The sequence below is a fragment of the Mizuhopecten yessoensis genome, unplaced genomic scaffold, assembly GCF_002113885.1.
Source record: "Mizuhopecten yessoensis strain PY_sf001 unplaced genomic scaffold, ASM211388v2 scaffold10603, whole genome shotgun sequence".
NCBI lineage: Eukaryota > Metazoa > Mollusca > Bivalvia > Pectinida > Pectinidae > Mizuhopecten > Mizuhopecten yessoensis.
Window position 1 is genome coordinate 642268 of NW_018408629.1, and position 27017 is coordinate 669284.

Sequence of the window (27017 nt, forward strand, 5' to 3'; positions counted from 1 at the left end):
TCCTAGACACTGGAGAGTAAACCAATTCCACAAGGGCCAACTCCTAAACTCTGGTGAGTCAACCAATTCTACATGGGTCAACTCCACTGTAGTAGACATGATGCTTGAAAAGTGTGCCAGAAACTCTATTGGGTCAAAGTCACGGTAGGCGTGAACCTTGGTGAATCTTTAACCATCTTTAATTTAGAGGCGTACATTTTCGCAAGTCAACCAATTATTTGCCTCCTAGACTCTGGTGAGTCAAACAATTCTACAAGGGTCAACTCCTAGACACTGGTGAGTCAACCAATTCCACAAGTGTCAACTCCTAAACTCTGGTGAGTCAACCAATTCCACATGGGTCAACTCCACTGTAGTAGACATGATGCTTGAAAAGTGTGCCAGAAACTCTATTGGGTCAAAGTCACGGTAGGCGTGAACCTTGGTGAATCTTTAACCATCTTTAATTTAGAGGCGTACATTTTCGCAAGTCAACCAATTATTTGCATGGGTCAAGGCTACGTATACTATAAATGTGAAACTTGACAACTCATTGAGTGTGCACTTATCTTTCACTCCACGAGTTGTTTACGCTTAAAATATTCTAATATAACAGGCATGTCGTTTAATCTAAGAATGCCCTGCGCGTTTATGGTTAATGAAATTGTGATAAGGTGACTTCCATCAGGTTTATGATAAGCCACTTAACTCCCTTCAAATGTTCATTACTGTGTGCCCAGTTTTATGTCTCATCTTACATTGACAATGCTATAATGTAGTTCTCCCTTTATCATACCCCCTCTCCTACTTGCCACTCCTGGAATCATACATGCTCTCTCCGTAAAATACTTGCTTTTTATTTCGTTATCATTCGTGTTACCAAATACTACCTTTCCGTACTCTCCATACAACGGCCATTCTTTCATTACCATGTCTAGTACCCAAAGTTAGACATAAGATAAGTTCTTGCTAATCCCGAAGTGTGTTATTTTGGTGCAATATGTGAATGAAGACTTCATTATATTGAAGGTACTTGGGTTTTCCACAAAGTATCCCACATGAAACTTAAGCATTATGGCATTTGTCATTTACACCACGACTGGATCTCAAACTTCTTGCAAATTAGAAGCCAGCGTGTGTTCTTGACGGCCAACCAACAGCTTCCAGCACAGTTTTATCTGAATCCCTCAGGGCACAGTGCTCTGACCACTGTTATTTCTGCAATTCATCAGCAATCTCCCAGGATCAGTTAAATCAACCACCATACTGTTTACAGAAGACTGTTTCTTGTATAGAAGAATGACATCATCAGAGGACCAAGTCATACTACAAGACTTTGGTTAACTGCAGTGCTGGGAGAACAAATGGTTGATGTACTTTAAGAAAAAATCCTGATAAGTGTGACGTTCTCCGAATCATCACTACTGTCCAACTACAACATGGAAAGGTACTGAACACCGTGGTCGACACATGACCTCAGAAGGGAGCCATAGACACCTGGTAAGGGGTACCTCCCCAAGTCCTGGTTAACAGTTGGCTCGGTCACAGGTTGGTTGGTTTGCAGGGTTTTCGCCTATATGACTCCACCCATGCATACCGGTTTCGTCTCACTGACATAGGTCTGTGTTCTGTCGGCTTGAGGTGGTAAGTTGCTGCTTATTAGGCCTACTAAAGTGTCCTAGGCCAATCCAGGTTACGCTTCAAGATCGGACTGCTCCTCAGATGCAGATAGGCTGTCACAGCGGCTGTGGTCCATAGATCCATGTTTCTGGCGTGGTCCCCGTTTTCCTTCTATGCTCAATCACAGGATAATGGATTTGGGGATATATTTGTACTGCCCATCAGGTATCTATGACTCCCTCCTGACGTCATGCGTCCAAAACATCACTGGACCCTAGGTAATATCATCTAGGGAGTCTCAGTTCTACGGAGGAAGGCCACAGAAGTTATCTAAATACTTAGGTATGTAGTCTTCGGTTGCAAACGAAAGTTTTGTTGATATGCACAGATGGATGCATGGACAAACTGAACCCATTTCTATACATCCACTCCACCTTTGCCTAACGGGATGAAATCTTGTTTTTCATACAAGTTGAAATCTTGTTAAGCATCCTAGAATATACTCGCCCAAAAACCTCATATCAGACACTCTCCCAAAAACCTCATATTAGACACTTGTTAACAACCATTTTAAATATCATTCATCTGCTCCATACACAAAATTAATATAGTCTTTCTCTTCATAAACAATTTGAAAAAAGTTATAAAAATAAAATATTTAATATTTCAACAAACAAACCCCATTAACAGTACTCTTCAAAAAACAAAGTAACACACAACATACTGTGTACTTAAAATTGTCAAAGTACAATACGTTACTGTGTACCGGGAAAATTTTCGCTTCAGTCAAATTCTCACCCTATGCCTGGTAAAATAAGTTTCAGTTTTGATTCCTATGCTTATTATGTTGTTTACTAATATTTACTCTAAATAGAAATTTGCCTTCTTTACGGAGCGCAAAAAAAAACAGCGAAAAATTCTGCAGAATTTTCCCGGTATACAGCACTAATCCTGTAATAATATAATGACATACTAGAACATGGGAAATTCACTATTTAATGAGAGAGCAAACTCAACAAGGCTGAAAATACATATTTTCTATGCAAGTAACAGTACTGTTATTATACACAGATGATTAACAGTAGGCCTAAATATGTAATGGAATGCCCATGGACCACATTTTGATGGGGAAAAATACTAGGAGATTTTTGCCTGGTCAATGTCCTGCCATTTGCTGATTAAATTGCCCTTTACATTTAAATGCTATTTATGTATATATAGTGTAAATTTATGTTCACTGTAATCACATCTTCATTTGCATTACACCAAAAGGCAAAAAAACCCACTTAAGCAGCAAACATTTTCAGATATTCAGCAGCAAACATTTTCAGATATTCAGCAGCAAACATTTTCAGATATTCAGTTTTACAGTTAATATCATTATTTATATTATACAATAATGTCATGATATAACAATTTTGATCTACTTGTACAACATCTACTGTGTTCTTTATATAGTTAAAACCCCACATGAATTCCCTATATTAAAGCATAATCCTGTCTTCTTTTCACTAAGGGCTGTTCCATCATTTATTGTATTGGGGAGGTGGGAGGCACCTGTATTATTAACTTATGGGTGGTGGTGTTAAAATCAGATCTGGTTTACCATTTCTTATAATAAATTAATTTTAAGATTTTATGGGTGGTGGGGTCTCTGAAAAAGTGCCTTCCAACCCTCCCCTATGGTTAATTCTGGAACAGCCCTAATCAGTTCTTGTTTGTCTCACTTGTCGGTAACTATCATTGTCAATGTGCTAAGGGAGGCACGCATTACAAATACTGATAAATTAAATTTGTATAGTAGATCTTAGCAAAAAATAATATTATGGTGCTGGGGACAATACAATTACCTCCCTGCTGCTCCTCCCCCTCTAGAATAGTTCCCAAACACATTTTTTCTATATAATTAAGCATTCTTAATTAACACATAAAATGACCTTTATTCAACGAACGTTTTTTGATAAATGACGTCACCAAGTCAACAAAGTCCAAACTACCAGTTGTAAACGATACCTTTAACTCATTCACCCCCATCATAATGAACTATACCAACCTTTGAATAGGAACAGTTCAAATGTGACTTCAGGGGTGAATAGGTTAAAGGTTTATTTACGAGTGGAACTCTTTTGTCACTAAGGCAGCATACATCCATAAATTCTCGCGAGTGTTGAGCACAATATTGTGAGAAATCACCTCATCAAAGGTATGTTATCTCACTGATGTGAAAACAGTTTCGTCTGTAGCAACAACTACAGTTCTATTGCTCTGTGAGGCAATTTCATTTGTTGCCTGCTTTATTCCAAAGCATGCTTCCTGATTGTCATACAGCATATACCTTGGTCCTACTCGTGACAACTGGGAGGAACAGGAACTAAACTTGTTGTCATGTTACCCTTTGCCGTTTCGTTGGGTTTTTATCTGTATCAACTGTATCATCATTGTGACTTTCATCTTCTGTGACAACATCACGGATTCCTCCCATCTAAAAAAAGATCAACGTTTACCAAGCATGAATAACATATCTATATATAAACACAAATGATGTCGACGCAAGTGACCCTCACAACGACTGGCATGACCCTATATATATAAACAAATTTGAAGTTGACCTTTAACTCCATACATACCTGGTAAGTTCTATTTCAAATGATTTGGTAGGGGCCCCCAGCCGCTCTGAAGGAAGGAGACTTGTAAACAGAGGCGTTCGCCCATGTTTCTCTCAGTACAGTATAACTTCGACCTCTTTATATAGAAACAAGCTTTAACAACATTACCTTGACCTTTATTCATTTATAACGGTTGTTATGTATGCGCATTGACACACTGCTCTGATAGTGATGAGATTGAATGGTCAAGAACGAAGCCGCCATTGTTTACTACACAGTCAAAAGAAATTTGAATGTGCACCATGGAATGAGAAGTTTGTCAGCATCCCTTTGTTGAATAATAAGAACATACTGGATCCCCAATATGTCACCTGACTTTTATGTCGCTGAACCGCAGATGGCGTAATATTTGAAAAAAATAATAATCAAACTGCCAAGCTTTTTTCACTGCGTATACGCTAATTTATACGCAGTCAAAGGTTACTAAGCTGAAAAAGGGAGACATGTTGTTAATTATTATTTGATCTTGATCGTTATACACAGAAATGTTATTTACCGTGACTTGGTACGGGACCCTAGCTTCTCTGTGTGACGGTGACTTGTACAGCCAGGCATATCGCTCCTGTCCTTCCCAGTACAGAATGACTCTGATAGTACTGGCGTGACCCCAACTCTCCCCCAAGGCTGGTACAAGCTGTGACGATTCACCCGCTCGAACCTTTGTGGTCATCTGATTGGTCAGCACAACCTGTCACAACACAGTGTCATGAGACTGAATTACAAACAAAATAACTGGATCTGATTAAATGTATGACTGTAAAAGTAAAATGTTTCCCCAAGCAGAATTTTTACATGATAATTCCTCAAACTGTTTACAATAAGGAATTTTTCGTGCTGGCAATACTGCCACATTGTATATAAAAAGATTCATATTTTGTTATTATGCTTGCACATGTGCATCCTATACACTCCAGAAGACACACTCACTTTTGCTCTCTGCACCCGTGGAATATGTCATAGTAAAATTGGAGGCTCAGTGTGCACCACCTTATTGATGAGACCAGAAGACCTGTTTGATTTTTTGATGTACAATGTACATCAAAAGAATCTTGCGGTTGCATAACAGTAAAACTAACTGGCTTTGAAGTTGGGCGTCGCTCCTCTGTAATCTTCAAAGGACAAGTATCAGCCTAGTGATTGGTCCGGTTTTTCCCCCCTGACACAAATGAAATAGCTAGCAGCATGCCTTTAATTTTGCTTTGACATATTCCGGGAGTGCATAGAGTGAAAAATTAGCGAGGATGGCACATGCGTATTTTCACAATGATAAAGTGAATGTGAAAATAGAAGTCTTTGTCACAACGTGAAATTTTTAACCTTTACCAGGGCGAGACAATAACTACTTTTGCATGGTTGTCCACAGGACTAGTTGAATAGATTATTTGTTAGTCCTACGCCAATGTAACTTGTCAAAGATTTCCTTAAGAAAACATCTCAAGCACGAAACATAAAAAAGTAATCCCCTGTAGAGGAATGCTACATTTTTGTTCATTCATTGAGGTTAGAGGTAAAACATATAGGTCACAGTGACCTACATTTGTAAATGTATGCACGTACAAAATTTGATGATCCTATAGTTAACACTACAGGAGCATTTTTTCCTCAACTGATGTCAGGGCTCAAGATAAAGTGACCTACTTTTGGAATGTTCCTGCATGTATCCATATACACGTACCAAGTATGAATATCATACATAAAATACATAAAGTATAGGAGGAATGCTCTGGAAACCATTTGGAAGGATAGCTGCAGAACCAGATGACCAAGAGGAATACTCAAATGACAGTACACCAAACATTGTTGCTACACAGGTGTAAAAACTAATTACCGCAAGTTCAAAAGTGGTTGCCAGCTTGATGAGGTTCTGAGCTGTAGAGGTAAGAAGGCGTGTCCTCAGGGACATATCGTCAAAGTCGTGGCGGAAATGGAAGGCGACACTATCTACAATCACGAGACGAACCTACAATGCAATGGATAAACATTAATACACTATGCATTAATGTCACACTAAAATACATTGAGCCTGTAACATCAACTTTGCATTATGTATATGACAGGGTCAACAAATTAAGAGAAAAATAATTATTCATCCTCTTGGGGTGAAATAGGGGAATCTCCTCCTTGGGTTGAGATTCACCTACTCACCCCCAAGCGGGTGAAACATTATCATCATATTACTCTTTTCAGTGAAAGTAATAATCACTGGGTCTTTTCGAAAGGTTGCAAACATTTCCAAGTTTGTCCAGAATACACAGAAAAAAAAGAAAAAAAAGAATAAAAATCAAACATGGTTAAACTTATTGGAACATGGATGAGCAGAACACCTCTCCAAACTAACAGATAGCTCAGTTCCAAGTAATTTACATAATTTTTACTATTTTCATGGGTTTTTTTTAACAAAAAAAGAATACCTAGATACTAATAACTCAAAAATATACTATACTTGACCACATGAGCTGTATTAAACAGTATTTTTTATACATACTGAAAGATTTATTTTTATACAATGAAATCTGTCTAATCTGATCACTGCATATTCTGACATCCTGTATAATCCAAGATAATGATACAATGCCATTTTGAATGCAAACTTCTAAATAAGACCTGTGTTTTACGACAACCTGGCTTATATGATCAACATGTGTCCCACAGTGTGTCAGATTAGAGAGTTTTTAATGCAATTTTATTTACACAACTGAGAAAACTTTGCTATTATAATTTGATGACAAACTCTATTAATGATTTAATCTGGAACAACTTATAAATCAATGTCGACCTTTACAGTGGAGCTGAATGTGAATACAATATAGTGTAGTGAAAATTCCTCCAGCAAACTGATCTTGTCCTCACTACTGTATATAAAGGTTTGTGTTTAACTCATTCACCCCTATATATCTAAACTGGACTTGCCCAGTCTTAGATTTGGTAAGGTACAAATGTGACTTGAGGGGGGAATAAGTGAAACATAGGTAGTCAGTTAGACAGCATTTCCTTGTTGTTCATAAGCCTGGCAGACAAATCTTTCCTACACATTTAGGATATTCTTGGTGACTTAATGACAGTAAGAAAATGTTAGGTCATCAGTGATAAGCTGGGGGAACCAATCCTTTTTTAGTTTTTTTTTAAACGATCGGGCCTAGAAGCTACGGTTCCTGCAGCTAATCAATGATGTAACCCTTGACAACACATATTGTTTGTTACTTTTAACACTAAATTCTGTTGTCTGAATGACAGGTTTTGTATGTTAATACATTATTTTCACTGTAAAACCTTAAAATCTACTGCTTAAAATGAACTGAAGTAGCATTTAAGGAAACAAATTATTGAAAGTAAGTAAATTGCAAGACAAAACAAAATATTAGCAAGTTTCAGTCATTTATAAGTACAAGTCAATTTTAAGTCATTTAGGCCAAAAACAAAATTACTAGTGTTTCTGATATCACCCTCAGAAAAAACAGTGTAGGTAATATTTTTACTTTGCTTATATAGAGCGGGATTTCTCATTTTAAAAGTGCATGTCATGAAATCATCAGGGTAGGTAGGGTTAGCAGAAACACAATATATTTTTTTATGTGGCCTTATAAGAATGAGTTATAAATGTTTTTCAAAATTAGTTTCGATTGAATTATTTTTTTGCTTAATCAGTCTCTGGAGACTAACTTTAGAATGTTGCTTGATAAAGTCAGGTAAGAGGTGAATCGTAGCCAGCAGTTCTATGTAGTCATGACAACGGTAGTAATGCATCCGGGACAACACTCTCTCCGGGGTGAAGTCTCCTAGCTCCCCAGAATCTGTAGATAAGGAGCACAGAACAGTTAGTTTATTGATAGAATCTCTGATCCCTGGCAGTGATATTCTAACTCATCATAATCATAGAACGAGTTCACTAAAAATATCAATTTAACATAATCTCAAAACACAACCACTTTAGCATGATTTTTAAAACTTTTGACTAAATATTCTACCTTTTTTAATGCAACAAACAAGATGTTTTAATTCTACTTCAAAAGTTCTTCCATACTCCTATATGATTACAAAATATTTCATTCTAAATGGTGATATCATTAGAAAAACAGATTCCATATGTGTGCAATTAGCTTAAAATAACTTTTACAAATTCCATGGTTTGTTTGTGTTTAACTAAAGCAATTAATGTTTTAGTAAATGTTGTTATGGTCCTATAACATACATTGCTATTGATGACAAACTTACATAAAGCCCGGAAATGCGTGTTATAGGACCATAACAATATTTGCTAAAATATTCATTATTTATATTTACATTTTGATAGAGAAGTTATGTTTTATTTAGTTATTTCGAACAGTTCTTTGAACAGCAAATTAAGTGTTGACAGCATTAAAATCCATGACGTCACAAAAGAGACTGATGACATTACAATAGCAAATGTTGTTATAGTCTCACAAAAACCATTTGCCTTCTCAATGCATTGCAATGGAAGGATGCAGACCAAATGTAAATATATCCTATTAACAGCTATGGTCATGTAAGGATGGGCCAGATTTTGGTGGTGTAAGAAAGCTGGAGTACCCAGAGGAAAACCACCGACCTGTGGCCAGTATCGGGTGACTGCCCAACCTAGGCCTCAAACCTGCAACCCAGTGGTGCAGGGCTATAAATTCCATTGCTGAAAATTCTATTTAACATATGATATGCAGTAACTTTTGCCAGATTTTTTTTTTTTTTTGGCTTCCAATTTATAGAGACATCACAACGAGGGTTTCACGATCAACATTGAAGCCTACAGAGAACTTTAAGTTCTGAATATACACACACTAGTCACAAGATAAAAAGACCAATACATAAATACTGTTAAGAACACAACTGCAGTATAGTAAGGTCCTGGAGTCATAATTCACTAAATTTCATTATTTCATAAGGCTTTCTTTAAGAACTAGCATATGTTGCTACCTTGGTCCCCTCCAGCAATTTCTTTACAGTGTTCCACAGTAGCAGTGACGATATCAACCAGACGCTCAACAATGAAGCTGCCCTCAGTGTCGATATAAATGACCTCCGCCTCTAGGCCTCCCAGACACTCGGGGATCTGGGCATCCACAGCCAACTGCATACTGGGGGTGTAAAACAATACAAATAAATAGTGTTGTTCCGATTATCGATTATGATCGAAAATCAGTCGATCACACAACAGATTCCAATCAATCGATTGTGAAGAAGTTTTCAAAGTATGTTTGAATATTCTAATTACATTTTTGTATAAACGATAATCTTTCCTGAAAGGTCTTCCGATCATCAATCATGATTTCTCTTCTAATTCCCAACACTACAAATAAATCTAAGGACATATTGTGACTTGAAGTGACAAATAAACCCAAGTTCATATACACAGGAGTGTAATACAAATCGAAATCCAAAGGTTCCACTCCACCAAGTTCATACCATTCTTGAATTTCCAGGGGTTATGCTCACGCTCTTTACACCCCTGAGTATGTCCTGACAAAATCGAAGGAACAAAGTAAACGATCTGACTGAATTCAGGTATGAAAAACTAACCAACCGCTAGGCTGATACCTATCCTTTGAAGATTACAAAGGAGCGACACCAGCCTTCAAAGCTAGTTAATTTTACCATTATGCTGCTGTATGATATCTTTTCATGTACATCAAAGGATTAAACTAGTGCCTACAGTGCCTTCAATTTTATCATGACATATTCCAGGGTGTAGAAAAAATAACTGAGCGCAACCCCTGTAATTTCGAGAATGAGATCATACTGGATTCATGGAATATTACAAACAAACCAAAGGCAATACTTCCAATTGGAATTATGCACAAAAATAATCTAAAGGTCAGACATAGAATAATACATGGTCATACTGTGCTTGTGGAACAATAACAGAACCATCTATCTTTAAAGTAAATGATAAATCTGACATTGGTTTATATTAAAATTACTTACAAATTATGAAAAATGATTATGTATACATACCATATTTGAGTTTTGCCTGTGCCTGGGGCACCACAGAATTCAGTGATTTTACAGAGGGGGACCCCACCCCCCAGCATGTTGTCTAGCTGTTCTGAGAACGTGACAATATGGGGAAGGGACTGCTCCTGCTTCAGAATGTCTAGTGCTGATTTGTCCACATGACCTGAGTTGTCTCCCTTCCCATCTGTTCCTAGCACCAGCTTTAAAATGTCCAGTGATTCTTCCATACCAATTCCAGTTTCTGAAAATTAGATTGACACAAAAATTAGCTGAACAGTTTTGTTTTGTTACATCATTTTAATTAATGTCTTTTCTTGTTTGTTTGCATGTTAGCACAAATTCTGACTGGCGTACAATGTTAATTGGGTTCTAATACGATGTACTGGTGACTTTTTAACTCTAGATTTAACCATGCATATTCTTTATTGAATGGGCGGATGACAGAAGTAATGTAATGGTCATTAAAGCACAATAATCAGTTTCACAATTATTACAACTATCTTGCTGATTAAAATATTTTTCCTACGTAACATTTTACAAACCATACATAAGTATAGCAAGGACAGAACTATATATGTCACTGAACATTGACCCAGGACTTATTGTATAACAAAAAGACATACATTTTGAAACTTTCTGATGCATTTTTGTAACAAAATGCAAGGAAAATTGAAATATAACAACAACCTACATTTGCACTACGTATATATATAGTACAGTATAACCTCTATGTATTGCCACCCATAATGTACCGCCAAATTCACACATCGCCATCAATTTTGTCAGAATCGATTTCCCCACACTTAAATGCACCCGTTGTACCGCCAAACTCGGGTACAGCCATATGCCACAGCCCACAATGTTTTGTTCAAATATCAAATACCCTTTGTTGTACTCAGTAAAGTTGATTTATTTTTTTATAGAAGTTTTTAACTTGCAGCCAAAGGAATATAAGTAAATTACCATTAAAATGCTTTTAATTGTATAGGGGAGCTATCCTTTAATCCTTATGCCCCATATATTCAATCAAATGACTGATATTTAAACATGTTTAATTGTGGAATCCACAGTGTAGACAGACAGTCAGACAAATAGACAGATGCTTCATATATTCCATTACATGAAATTTTGATAGGCTTTATAAGTTCTATATTTATCAACTGTTTCAAATATTGAAATACCTACTAACTTTTTAAAAAGTTGGTAAAGGATTTTATTAACAAATTGTTATAGCATGTCCATAAACGTATGTCAACATGAATTCAGAAGGCACAAACATGTGTTATAATTACCTTTGCTAAGTTCTGATGGCTTCATGCCTTTCAAGTCCTCGACAATGATAAATCCTGCTGCAGCCAGTTTTGTCTTGTGGACAGGAGCTATCGGGAAACTACTCAGTTCTCTCTGTGTCTGCATCATGCTCTTGTTAACTATCACAGCTGGTTTGTTTCATGTCTGTAATCAGTGGACAAGAATGATTAATGAGTCATTGACTGTACACATAACTGCATACCTGTGTATTTTACGCACCCCCCACTTTTGGTATTAAATTTCTGAAAAAAAAGTGCGCAAATTACATGGGTTTTTACGGTATATATGTTTCTCAGGATTGAAAAGATAGGGGAGGTTACTCATGCAACCGTTAGTTAAGTGTCCTGAATGATATACATATAACACTGAAAATTGATCAAAGTGCCACAATGGTGATCAACTATGCACATATCTGCTGATTGAGAATGTAAGGGAGGGCACTCAGTCATGCTTAAACATGCCACCGTTAAATTAGTGTCCAGAATTATATAAATTGTATATACAAATAAGAAAATCCTTATAAACACTGAAAATTTAAAATTTATATCTATTTATAGTCCATTTTGATATATAAAATCACATGTTCTTAACCAGAAATAAGCCTATTTTTTTGCCTTGCTTTTTTGCCAGGTGAGCTTAAGTAAAAACTACACTTGCAGAATATTTAATCTAATCTATCCAAAGTGTGATGCTCCTGAGCAAACACCTTGACCCACAAGAATAAGTTGATGCAACTAATTAAAATCAAACTTTTCATATTTATTTCCTAGCTAGGTGTAACCCTAGATGAAGTTCACCCATCTATCTACCGTGTACGTATATACATGTCAAATAAATATCTGGAAGTTGTGATTAAGTTCCCAGACATGCCACTATATTCTGATGTGACATTAAGGATCCCCGTACCACTGCCCAAAACTGTAACTAAGTATTGGAAACTGTTTTTCCTGCAAGAATATAACCTTGATAATCATTTTTGAAAAGAAAACCGTACCTTGAGAGACTTTAATGAAAAATTAATAAAGATGAAATAAACAAAATATAATCAACAAAGTGTTTGGAGTGTAGAAAATTCAGCGGGGCTAGACCAGGATTCCAACCCTGAACTTCAGATTGTTATACTCCATGTATTGCTGTAACCGATTGAGCTACCTGGTCAGCCAAAGTGTATTAGCCCAAAGGTGCTCCAGTTATATCAAAACGGACATTAAGGGGAGGCTACTGTGTATAGGAAAAATGGCAGTGCAGTGGGACAGGGATCCTTAAGGGGAGGTTACTGTGTATAGGAAAAACGGCAGTGCAGAGGAACAGGGATCCTTAACTAGCATTCCTGTGTATATATATCCACTGATTATGACTAGGAGTCAAACTACTGGGACTGGATTGCTTGTTTACTTTGCCCTACTGACTGATTGCGCGTACAAAAATCTCTTTAGCTAAGCCATAAAAATAGAGACTAAATATATCTATACATGGTTCTAGATGGGCCCGTGCCACCTCTAGAAAATTGAATTATTTAGGAAAAAAAATAATTCATGATTTTGACCACTTCGATGTTCTCAAAAAAGGGGGACATAAACAATATAAGGTACCTAGTAGTAAAATGCAGTTTAGAAATCCTTCCTAAAAACTAGGGGCTGGATGTCAGTCTAACTAATTCAACAATGGGTATATATCAATTTACAACCCCTGCATGGTTTCTCTGTAAAGACATTTATCGTCCTCAAGTCTATCTATTCCAAAATACAACGCCCAACACTAGGCACCAATGAACTGATCATGAGGTCACATTTCATCATCTGACTGGACAGATCCTCAGGGATCTCCTTCATGCATGGTGCCTTTGTGTCTGAAACCCTCAAATTTTACACATTATGATTAAAAGTAAGAGAAAAGCACAGCCAGATCGGGATTTCGAACCAAGGCCCCTCCACGCTCCAGATAGAGGCTTTACCAGTTGAGCTACCTGGTCGCCAATGATATTGATATTGATACTGATTGCTGACAATCGACCAAGTCCAGTTCCGCTTCAAGTACATAAGGGTCCCAATACCACTGCCAACTGGGCTAGTCTGCAGATAGCGCTACTTTGACTCCCGTCCCTGCAGTTAGGGTGTAAGAATTGTACCTGCTGCCCCCATTGCATGATCGTAGGATCTAGAGGCGACTTAATTTGGGATCTTTTCTCTTCTTTCTTGACAACTTTCTCCTTCCTACTGTCTCCCTTGACAATGCCTCACTCTTGGCCTTTAGTTGAGCGTCATCAGTTCCGCGCTATCGCAAGGAGACAAACATAAACATATCGCAGCCTCCCCATATACACACGCATGCATCTTGCACACAGGAGAGGCCGTCCTTAAATGACCATAGCTGTTGATAGGACTAAACCAAACCAAACTTTGACTCCCCGATTGATTGATTGGTTTTACATCTCCAGCAGATGATTTGATGTCCCAGTTCCACTACAGTTATAAATTAAGGGGAGGTTACTGTACATTTATGAAAAATTACAGTGTAATTCTCTAGTGTTTTTTCCAGCAAGGGTACAGGCCTCATTAAGGTAAAATCTAGCTGCGATAACACACCTGAAGCTTAATTCTGACAACATACACATGTTGTGCTGTTGGAGGAGGTAGAGTATTTACTAGTTAAAACCCAGATCCATTTGTTAATGCTCAGTAAATTATTCTTCCCTTAGGTCTGCTGGTTCTGAGGAAAGGAAAGATCCCTGGGTCACAGGGACCTGAGAATTTGTTACAGCTATATAAATTGACGTCAACTTCTACAAAAAGTGGCTCGAGCTCTATGACTGCAAAAAACTTTGAAACTCGGGAAATGGTGTGTGTTTTTGGAGGAAACAGCTCATGTCTGCGGAACGAAAATACATTTTAACAAGAATATAGAAGGTTTTAAAAGAAAAAATATCCATCTTTTCAACGGTACTTAGCATATTTTTGTACATCAACTTAAGAAATGTGGTTTTTAATGTAAGAAAGTCAGGTGTGGTCGATTTTTCGACATTGACAGTTTCCTCCCTTCTGGTATTTTATTATCATCTTTGGGTGTCATTTTTACCGAAAATAGATCTAAACCCCTAAAACGTGTAAAATTAATATTCTTATCACCTTAGCTTACAATGAAGGTCCAAATATAGCTGTAAAGAATTCTCAGGTCCCTGTGCCCTGGAGTACACTGTCGTGGCGGCTTGATGTCCCCCTGGGACGTGGTTGCAGGTGACAGTAGTTCTGGGAAAGAAAGAGTTTTGAAAGACTTCATCGGATCTTCTTCAAGCTACCGTTTTACAAACGTACCATAATAATCATATAAGCTTATAAGTTATATGATCGCTTGAGTCAGCACTGCAGGCCGGTGTTGTGGATTCGAATATCTCAATAACATGTTACGTTCATTTAGAAGATACGTGTTTACTTGTAATGTGTGTCGAATGCATCCTTTTCACTTTGTCAACTTCACACTAAACCATAGACATATTTGTCTTCATCAACATGCTGACACACGTGCAGTTGCGAATTTCCCTCCAAAATGTCAAAATTGTAAACACACTATTTTGACGTCATCAATTTGTGTGCACAAAGTTGTATATAAAGCCATCGATGGCGTGACAACACTGAAGGATGGAGCGAGGAAATGACTTAGCTTCCTTTCAGCGTTTCTTGGATAAATTCTGTCAAACTATTGCTGATGAAGGTGAAAGTGAAGACCTCCCAATACGTCTGTCCAATCATCGTTTGCTGACCGACGAGATAGAAGGCGAATGTCTTGAATGGAGTGTCCGTTACTTGGAGCCACGGTAAGTTATAGGGATTATAACACTAACGGTACCTTGTTGTTTATGTATACATTGTGTGGGGTCAGACCGGGATTAACGAGTGGTCTTCGAGTATTATGTACACTGATTGCTAAAAGGTTTAATTTTCTACTCGCCGAATCGTTATATATGGCAGTTAAATTACTTACAAGGACACAAGGAGAAATGAACTTAACACAGTTGAACTTTAATTTAATATAAGCAGGTGCCCGTTCTATACATGCTGTGCTATATCCATGTACAGTGTATGCATGTAGGCCTATGTACTTTAGTGCACGTAGTACAAGTATCTATCATATTAACAGCCACATTACTTGATAAGACGTCAGCGAGACAAGTACACATAAGTTAGTTTGGGGAATTAAAAGAGAATAATTAGGGAATTAAGTATGACTGTTTGCATGTGAATAAATAATTATAATCATACTTGTAAGTTATTTCTAATATTGTTCTATATTTTGAAGGTTAAGTTAACAATGCTGTGGTACAATGATAACATGTCACTAATATGTTATAAAATAATATGTATGGTAAATTTTTCTCAAATTCTTAAAATATCAAAGTCTACATTTCATTTCAACAAATTTTATTAACAAGGATGTTATATTGTCAAAGGTATTGAAATGAAATGAAAGTCTACATTTAAATGGTTTGGGCGTAAGACCTCTAATCTAGATCTAAAACTGTATAGATATTGTTGACCTCAGGGCAGTCCATGTTGATTGTCCAGGACCATATCATGCATATATATATATAATGGTACAATTTTACTATGTACGTGAATTAAAACTGAAAAACAGTTGTAGATGTACATTAAGGAAGTTATTAAAATAGTAATTTTTAACATTTATTTAGCGCCCTATATAATTTGTAAAATTACTCTAATTTAGCGCTTTACAAGTTCAACATATGGATAATAGTATTAGTTATATTAATTGTAAAACAAAAATGGCTTACAATCACCATTATACATTAAGCAAGAAGAAAATAAAGTTGATTTATTTGACATATTTTTAAGTAAAAGTATAGTCTCTAAAAATATGTATGAAAGAGAACACAGACTGATTTAAAATTGTGTCCCTGGCTGGATTAAACATATATATATGTATACCTTGTTTATCTACATGTAGATTGCAGATATGCTTTATTTACATATATGTAAATGTAACTGCATGCCATTAATTCAAGGCATCTGTGTGAATCTGTAGTAGGTATTTTAACCAGGAAGTAGATATTGATATAGCTGTCATTTTAAACAAGTATACCCCAGTGATAACATACAGGATGTATATCAGGATCTACGATCTGTGATCTGAACTAAAAGACTCTTATGTTATACCTGTACTACTGGATCTGCATTTACAGCATTCTCTTTATTTCCTCCAATTCGAAGACTACATAGATAAAATAATGCAAACATATTTACATTACAAAATACCATATCAAATACACATATAGAGCACCAAATAACATACATGACATATATACACTTCAATTACATAATGAAGTCCTACATTCAAGAAATATCATAAATAAGTGTATATACAGTGTATATTGAGGGAGGTAATACATACAAATGAACTACAACTTATACGTTTATATTATATTAAACATTTATATCAATTTTTATTTAAATTAATCTTTATTATTAATCTGAAATAAATGACTATCTTATTTTATACCTGTAAAACTGGATCTACATGTTCAGCATGCGATCATCAAACTATCCAAGCTCTAACCAAACAGTAATCGCTCCATCCTTGGAGATTCGTCTCTTATTGAAAGGAGAAGAAGCGCAGAAGCATGTGATCATCAAACTAGCCAAGCTCTAACAAAACTGTTGTACATCCAGACACTTTATCAGTGCCGGAATAAAAACATGCGTAAAATATCTAGACTCACCAGCTGTCAAAATAAGGGTAGACCTGTACCATTGTAGAATGATAAAAAAAAGTTGTCTTTGGATACAGGTGTATGTATATTTATGCATGTGTATCAAATATTCTTTGAACTGTTATAAAGAAATCTAAATATGATCTTCAGCCATTGACGATTGTATACATAGGATGACCCAAAAACAAACACCTGTATGTATGTGTATGAAATGTCCTTATAACTGGTAATAAAGAAGTTAAATAGGATCTTGGTAAAGTCTGGTATATTCTGGTATATTTCAGTAGGTCTATAAACATCTATATCTCATAGACCTTTTGTCTAAGACATATATATGTATGCCTGCATGATTGGTCATGATATGTGATAATCTGTGATTATAAATAAATACTATCTTTTTCTATATATCTACATATAAACAATAACCATATAAATTTCATCCATACACTATTACAGATAATGTATGGTTAGAAAATATGATAATTAACTCATTCATCCCTAAAGACACATTTGAACCCTTCCAATTCAAAGGGTGGAATGGTTCATTACGAAGTTTCAGGGGTGAATGAGTTAAGGACCATCAACATGATCACATTGTGATGGATAGATCATCTGTACAATGTTTACACATGTAGTGTATTGGATCTGTCAAACCAGGGTGTTTATGAGAAGTTAAATACATGGGGAGGTATCATGTCTGGATACACACACATGCTCCTATTATTAATGACCATTACCGATTCCTGACATCTGTTTCCTTAACTCTTTACGCTGCATCATTGTGATATATACATAACAACCTAGAACAGATCCCCACATGTGCAGCAGATGGCTATTCCGTGGTTTACTATTCACATGAATGTAAACTTAAAGGGCGATTCCACTCCAAAAAATACAACATCTGGATTATTGTGCAACCAGTTTCATTTAGCTTCGGAACATATCAAAGTTATGTTTACATTTGTGTTATTTCCAGCAATGTTAAGCCTAGGAAAAAACCGGAAGTCATAATATCACAAAAATGTCTTTTATTTTCATGTTTAGATATGTATATAATTAAAAGTAAAATAAAAAAATTAAATCTGATATATATATGACATGTTATTAAGCTGAGCTTGAATAGAACTAAGCCATGCATGGTACAGTATGTGCCGGATGTATGTTATATTGCCTTTTGATTGGAAGCTCCGCGTTCGTCATCCTTTCCCACGGACATCATGTATGCCTATTATTTCAGCAAGATTTTTAATGAAACATTATTACTTTGCACTGGTGTTGGTGAATTGTGGGTAATTTGGGGTTGGTTTGAGATAAACGGGATGTATATATATTTAGCTTTGATTACCAGTACTAACTTATTATAGGTCTTTATATATATAATTATTACATGTGCAACAAAAGACACAAGGTTCACTGGTTTGCCCTGGAAACACCTTGGATCGTTTTTACAAAGGTTTCTTACAGTCATTAAGTTTATGGCATTTTATATGTGTCAAAATATTTCCATAAATTTTATTAAAATTGAAAATATAATACATTTCCAAGGATTCAAAAGATCACCCACCCTCACATGTATACTGTTCACAAAAATACTTTTATTTCAACATATTAAAAAAAACACCTAAATTTGATTTTATGCACCTTTATGCAAAAGATGCTGAATACAGCTGTTTCCAGCTTATTTGATCCTTTGTACTCAGCAGTAGTACATATACATGTATATAACAACTATTGATATGTTAATAAAGTATAATAAACTATGAATTAGATAAGGATTTACCATGGTAAGCTGATTAACTAATATAATTGTGTTTTGTGTGTGTGCAAATTATAGGTGTTTCTACTTTTGGCTCTCAAGACATTCTAGAGTTAGGGAAGAATTTAAAGCAAACATTTTAGATTTGTTTTTCAATAAAAAAGTTAAAGGTCATATATATATAGTGACAAAATTTCAGACTTTAACAGTAGTTGTTAAAAATTTGCAAAAAATAACCCAGCTAGGAAAGGCAGTAAAATCTAGAGTTATTTTGTTTTGTCTAAAAATGAAATATACAAGAAATAGACAAAATAGAAAAAGACAGAAGAGAATTCAAACCTATGACCAATCTAATTTCTAGATAGACTTTAACTCATTCACCCCAGAAGACACATTTGAACTCTTCCAATCCAAAGGATATGAATAATCCATTACGAAACTTTAGTGGTGAATGAGTTAAAGTATTGAACAGGTATCTGCAACGTGATTCATCTGGATGTGGGTGAATGCCCAGTGCTCTAGGCCCAGGTCTGCTCTGCAGTTTCACTTCTGATTTCCTGTATATTTCGTATATACGGCCATCTTACGACTTCAGCGATACTGCCAGCCAATGTCATCTACAATGCTAATCAGGGTGTTGTCTAGGTTGTGACAATCAGATTAGTAATCTTTGACCAATGGTCAATTCCAATCACCATAATGTCTGGTCTCCACAAGGAATGTAAATGTGAGAAATCCAATTACCAGAATGTGTCTACGGGGTCTCCTAACTTGTCCATTTTAGGCCAAGACAAATTATATTGCTGTTTCTCTCGGATTGTTATTTTGGTCTTTTCGTTTAGGTTCATTTTAAGTACAAACATATTATCAGATGGTTGCGTTCCGTCTTATTGCTGCGAATCCTGTACAAGACATAATTTGATAGTTGTGTAATTACAACCTTCAGTTCCATAATGAAATACAAGTTTACCCACATGAACATGCAGATATATTATATTTATGTATTATTTTCACAAAATCTTTTATTTGATGGATTATTGAAATTTAGATGGCATCAGTTGAGCAATTAAATGTATCTGTGGCCAGTCCCTCAGTAGCAGTTATATATATAATATAGCTGTAACTTAGATATGGCTCCTAATAGTATTTAATTATATTTGTACGAATAAAATCTGTTTCATCCAAAATTCTGTCTATTATTGAAAGCAATTTTGATTCTGTAGTGTAGGATTCAGACTTATTACCCGGGTAAGTTTTACATTGCATATATTGGGAATTCTAGAAAAAAAATATCGAAGATTTTAACACATTTGAAATGGTCACAAAGACCAATATTTTATCATTTACTTTGCAGTTATCATATAATGAATGCTAGTTTGACACTCTCAGTACCCTTGAGCAAACTTAAAAGCAAACCTGGATATCCTAACTAAATGCATATGACAGATATTGTAGATAGTCTTTGTACATTTCTCATTTTCAAGGTCTGGTGTCACACCCATACACAACGATACAGAAGCTGATTTAATAGAAATCAATAGGCTGATGCCAGGGTTTCTGAAGCTTTTTGTGAATTGCACTTAATTCAGTATAAAATGCATTCATGATAACGGTTTTAAGATACATGTACCAGGAATAATTGAATCCACCTTTTAAATAAATCAATAGTCAGACATAGGTAGAATAGTTGTTTTAGTGTCGGTTGCTAAGCAACTGGTATCACTGCATTTACACTTAAATATCAAGGATTTTATGGAATGTTTTGTTTAAAAATCAAAGATTTCATCTTCATTAGATTGTCTCATGTTAAAATTGAACTTGAAGATATGTCTTGTTAATTCTTTTATATATATATTGATTTAAGGATATCGCTATCAACTTTTCACATAATTTTGATTTACATATAAACTGGAAGGTCAGTCCGTGAATCGGTATAGAACTGAAAACTAAAATTGTACATTTTATAGATGGTACAAGACTTATTTGTTATAATTCCATGTAACAGAGGTAATTATTTGTTCAATATTATTATTATTATTATTTGTTCAATGCCACTGCCAGGAGTCGAACCCGGGACCTCTAGCTTACTAGTCTTATGCTCTACCAAATGAGCTAAAGAAAAATCACCCCAGTCGAGTTGGTAGGGTAGGAAGCGGCTAGTATTTTACCAGGGTGACACCAATATATAAGAGAATTGAAACTAAGATATATTTTAGGCGAACTTTATTATATAAAATGTTTCTTTGCCTGCGTGGTCACCCTGGTCAAATGCTAGCTGCTTAATTCCTACTGACTTGGCTAGGGGGAATTTCTCTTTCGCTCATTCGGTAGGGCGTAAGACTTTGTAACCCAGAGGTCCCAGATTCGACTTCTAGTGGAGGATTGAAAAAATAATTACCTCTGTTACAATGGCGCCCACGTAGGGACCCAGAAAATATTGACAAATATACTCAGCGATAATTTCACAAGAATCGCAATGACCCCTGGAAAACATGGGACGGGTCCTTTCCTGGAGGGGGAGAATGTCACCCTGATAAAATACTAGCCGCTTCCCACTGACTCGGCTAGGGAGAATTTGTCCTTAGCTCATTGAGTAGAGCATAAGACTATAGCTAGTAAGCCGAAGGTCTCCGGTTTGACTCCTTGCGGCTCTGTTACACCTTTGTAGTATATAGATTTTGTTATTTCTTTGGTTAATTGGGGAAAGTTTGACTGGGCAAAATTTCCCTGTATACACAGTATTCCTTCACATGAAGCTAGTATTGGTTGCATGTTTAATTCCACTTAAGCCTTTTCTCTTGGCCGCATGTTAACAAAACAACAAAAACACTGCCGGAGCAATAGTAGCAACTAATGTTAATCAGTTGATAATGTGAGTGTGAGCACCTATTTTTCTGGTTGGGTTAGGTGATATTTTCACGAAGATTTGAATAAATTTGTGAAATAGATACAGTATAATGAATTGTAAATTACTTGTTTAAAAACACCCTTGTAAACTTAATGTGAAGATGGACATGTCATTTACAGTGATCACTTATTTGGTTTAAGGATCCTCGTACCACTGCCAGAAACTGGAACTGAGTAAACATATTGAAAACTGTTTTTTCTGGCATAACTATAGCTTTTATAAATCATTTCTGAAAAGAAAATCATACCTTGTTGGACTTGTATGAGAAATAGCAAAGGTTGAATTAAACAACATATACTCAACAACAGTGACCCGAGTGTAATAAATGATCTGGGCTAGACCAGGATTCGAACCCCAAACTTCATTTTGTTATACTATTGCTACCTATCAATGGAAGTTTCCTAGCCCAACTATGCTACAGTTATATCTAAACGGAAGTTAAGTAGAGACTACTGTATATACTATTATGAATATAAGGAAAACCTCAGTGCAGTGGGACAGGGATCCTTCATATAATTATTACTAGCTCAAAACAAATTTTCCAGTATGTTATACTGTACGTTATATATAGCTCAACCTTTTTTTTATCTCCTATATCTCTCCTTCGCCACATACAAGAAATCCTTTAAAATCATACATGTAGTACTTACAACTTACAAGTACTATATAATGTAGTACTTTCATAACTGTGCAGAAATTGATGTGTATGTCCCCTATACTTGCCCTTCTAAGTGTATATATATATGTAGGTCACACATCACGATGCACAGTATATATGTGTCCTGGTATACATGCATCGTAACATGTGCACAAGACTGATTAAACCAGCGAGTCATAATGTTTCTATCTGGAAATTAATGACCATATAACACATAGTTACTAGAAAACTTCATTGTTCTAGCTCACTAATATGTGATTATACACAGAGATTACGCTTCCCAAAGAATCTTGTGAAAGGATATATATGCAGATGTTGGGTTAGTGCTAAATGATGCACATGTGTATGTAAACTCCCCGGGATCCCATGTACGAGCGGTATACATAGGTATACATATATCAGACACGGAGGGGGATCCCATGTACGAGCGGTATACATAGGTATAGATATATCAGACATGGAGGGGGATCCCATGTACGAGCGGTAAACATAGGTATACATATATCAGACATGGAGGGGGATCCCCCCCACGAGCGGTATACATAGGTATACATATATCAGACATGGAGGGGGATCCCATGTCCGAGCGGTATACATAGCTATACATATATCAGACATGGAGGGGGATCCCATGTTCGAGCGGTATACATAGGTATACATATATCAGACATGGAGGGGATCCCCTGTACGAGCGGTATACATAGGTATACATATATCAGACATGGACTGGGATCCCATGTACGAGCGGTATACATAGGTATAAATATATCAGACATGGAGGGGGATCCCATGTACGAGCGGTAGACATAGGTATACATATATCAGACATGGAGGGGGACCCCATGTACGAGCGGTATACATAGGTATACATATGTCAGACATGGAGGGGGATCCCATGTACGAGCGGTGTACATAGGTATACATATGTCAGACATGGAGGGGGATCCCATGTACGAGCGGTGTACATAGGTATACATATGTCAGACATGGAGGGGGATCCCATGTACGAGCGGTAAACATAGGTATACATATATCGGACATGGAGGGGGATCCCATTTACGAGCGGTATACATAGGTATACATATATCGGACATGGAGGGGGATCCCATGTACGAGCGGTATACATAGGTATACATATATCAGACATGGAGGGGGGTCCCATGTACGAGCAGTATACATAGGTATACATATATCAGACATGGAGTTTTTGTGGTAGAAGTATATTTTCTTCACCTCCAACCACTGACATTGCTGAGGTGTCATTCTGCTGTCTGCTAGATAAATTACACCGGAGGAAATAGTTGTGGTCAAAAACGATTAGCTATTAGCATATTAATGTCAAGGACTGAGATACTACAGTGTTGTGGTTGCTGTGTGTTATCCCTTCAGCTGGTTGATAAGGAAACTTGGGAGATGTGATCACGATGTACGCTTTTCACAGAGTAACATCTTTTAAATCTTCAGTGTATCATTATATAATCAAAGGAGGCTGTTAGAATTAGAACTGCTAAATAATTTTATCTCCCTTAATTTAATATGTTTAGTTTTTGGTCCCACAGTATAGTGTCTATGCTTAATATCATGAATCCCCTGGATGATGCAGATGTAGTCATACCTTTGTGATTTCAATATATAAACTTTTCACCACTGTAGACCATAATGGACTCATCCAAATCAATGCATGGAAAAGTTTACTAAAGTTATATAGGGTGAAAGGGTTAATAAGGTTCTGTTACACAATCTGTATGCTGTATACTATAACTGTACATAAAGGGGGTTTCTATTTCCCAAATTTTGCCACTGTAATTGTTATGTATATTTTGTAAAATTACTCTTAGGTGCTTATAGTAGTTGAAAAAAGGCATAAAAATCACTTTTAGGAAGAAATAAAAGATCACATACAATTTTATGCTCCATAGTTGAAGGCGTAATGAAGTTGAAGGTCAGCATTGAATAAAAAAAAATGTGTTTTTGTTTTGCAACCTTTCCTTAGCCCTTTATTTGGACTAGGTGAGATTTATAATGCAGTCACCCATTGTCCGCCCTCATATTTGTCTGTCTGCCCTCATGTTTGTCTGTCCGCCCTCATGTTTGTCTGTCTGCCTCATGTTTGTCTGTCTGTCCTCATGTTTGTCTGTCTGCCCTGTCAGATGTTTGTCTGTCTGCTCTCATGTTTGTCTGTCTGCCCTCATGTTTGTCTGTCCACCCTCATGTTTGTCTGTCCACCCTCATGTTTGTCTGTCCACCTTCATGTTTGTCTATACCCTCTCATTTTTGTCTGTCCACCATCATGTTTGTCAGTCCGTTCTCATATTTGTCTGTTTGCCCTCATGTTTGTCAGGCCATCCTCATGTTTGTCTGTCTGCCCTCATGTTTGTCAGTCCGTCCTCATGTTTGTCTATCAGCCCTCATATTTGTTAGTGCGCCTTCATGTTTGTCAGTCCGTCCTCGTATTGTCTGTATGCCCTCATGTTTGTCAGTCTGTCCTTATGTTTGTCTGTCTGCCCTCATATTTGTATGTGAGCCCTTTTGTCTATCAACCCTTATGTTTATCTGTCAAATTCTCATAAACTGAAGTTGAGCAGGTGGTGAACTTGCCATAGCTGTTTCCATTAGATAGTGTTGTTGACTTTAAAAATCCAATATGTTGAACAGTTGAAGATATATGATTAGAACATTAGGCTGGACTAGTGGAATCTAAACTCTGTTGATTCTAATATCTGGTCAGTTCTGGCACTAATTTAAAACAAACAAGAGTAATTGGCCATCTTTGAGTCTTCAAAGTACAGTAGAGATAACATTTGTCAATATTTTTTGAACCCCAGTATTTTCAAATGCAATTCTTTACATTTCAGATGAAAATTACAGAAAAAGCAAACACGTTTATCGTTTTAGCTTACTTTTGGTGAAGTCTAAACATTATGAGGTATTAATTTTCAACAAAATCTTGTATGAAAACCAGAAATGTATGAATGTATACATTTGTACATTAAAGTGGAAGATAACACGGGATTAAAAAACATTGGACACAGATGATATATTCAGGCCTATCGTATATATATCCTGCAATAAGCCCAGGGCACCAGCACATGATAGCTAACTAAAAGCAGGGGAAGAGCATATGACAGAGCAATTAAATAGCAGTTGTTTGCATTGAAATGTAATTGATTGGGGTGGGCTTATTACCTGCAGGCACAGACTTATTGCTAGATAAATATGGTATAAGATTTTTATTAAGTTTTACCAACATTTTCTCACCATCATTGTATATTTTACCATATTTTATACTGATTGTTTCTTAAATGTGTAAAATTTACTACCATATTCACTACATGAAGCTAGACTTTATGTTATAAACTTAAACATGATGTATTGCAGTTTATTATTGATTGTTATTATAAGCTATTGTATATATATATACGAAAACCCACAGTGGAGTGAGACAGGGATCTTTAAAGTCCGTAATTAAAGTGAGTATGATGTATGATTGTTACATGTATGTAAAATTGATAACTAAAATAGGCATGATGTATGAACATTATTTTGCACAAAATCTAAGATATGACACCAATTTACGTACATCATGTATCTGTATATTTCATTATTATTTTCTGAATACTGTAAAAACCTCACTCTGGTACAGTAAAACCTGTATTTTTGAACATCCTTTTGGACAGAACATAATGTTCAGATTTTACAGGACGACCTGATATACAGGTCCTATTTCGTAGTTTTCTTAAGAAATGACAGTATAGTGTACATTATTATAGATTTAATCAGTAGGGCAGCAATGATACATTAACATGACAATCTGATACATACCATGATACTGTGGTCACGATACGATATAGTAGCAGTAGAAACAAACAATAATATTAATAATAATAATTTGAGGTTCTTCATATACCGCTTTATCACAACCTAGTTCGTAGGTTGTCTCAAAGCGGTTAACAATGTATTATCCGTGGTTATAGGGCCTTTAAATTTGCAACCAGCCAATATCTTTCTCAACTCAGCCGGAGCTGCCATTTCAGCGCAAACAGCTAGCATTCAACAGTTCTAGCGCTGCCCAACCACATACTCATTTACAGCTGAGTAGACTGGAACAAGCGGAGTAAAGTATCTTGCTCAAAGATACAACACAGTGCTGTGCCGTGACTCGAACCCACAGCCCTTCGGCCGTCCTACCACTAGTCTACCGTGCCCCCTAAAGAGAAAAGATATGTCGCATATTTTTAATGGCAATATTACAACTGGATATAGACTTGGTCCAAAATGGGCATGACTTTAAAGTTTCACACAATTAACATCTTTTGACCTGCACGCCAAGCAGGAGCTGTCACTCACAGTATTGGAACGGATATGAGTACCAAATTCAGAAATGACAAAATCAGGAAAATATCCAAGGTGTATCGTACCATATTCAAAAT

At 36.2% G+C, this 27017-nt stretch overlaps 2 protein-coding genes across 4 annotated transcripts in view; one reads left to right on the plus strand and one right to left on the minus strand.

Annotated features, from left to right (window-relative positions):
* Window positions 1-2283: 2283 nt before the first annotated feature.
* On the minus strand, window positions 2284-15103 carry LOC110461313 (DNA repair protein RAD51 homolog 3-like). 3 transcript variants are annotated; one of them, XM_021514739.1, is made up of 8 exons: window positions 14855-15103; window positions 11525-11687; window positions 10233-10473; window positions 9195-9355; window positions 7926-8056; window positions 6094-6225; window positions 4762-4953; window positions 2284-4081 (listed from the first exon to the last, which is right to left on the minus strand). In XM_021514739.1, the coding sequence occupies exons 2-8, from the start codon at window positions 11649-11651 to the stop codon at window positions 3983-3985; spliced, it is 1083 nt and encodes a 360-aa protein (XP_021370414.1). In that variant the 5' UTR covers window positions 11652-11687; window positions 14855-15103; the 3' UTR covers window positions 2284-3982. The 3 variants fall into 3 exon arrangements, with proteins under 3 accessions (XP_021370414.1, XP_021370416.1, XP_021370415.1); XM_021514741.1 differs by lacking the exon at window positions 14855-15103 and adding an exon at window positions 14679-14848; XM_021514740.1 differs by lacking the exon at window positions 14855-15103 and adding an exon at window positions 14669-14848.
* Window positions 15104-15152: 49 nt separating this feature from the next.
* Window positions 15153-27017, plus strand: part of LOC110461312 (protein phosphatase 1E-like) — a 41262-nt gene continuing 29397 nt past the window's right edge. The window contains exon 1 of the mRNA XM_021514738.1: window positions 15153-15354. Coding sequence (XP_021370413.1) covers window positions 15179-15354 — 176 coding nt within the window. The 5' untranslated portion in view covers window positions 15153-15178. The remainder of the gene's footprint in view (window positions 15355-27017) is intronic.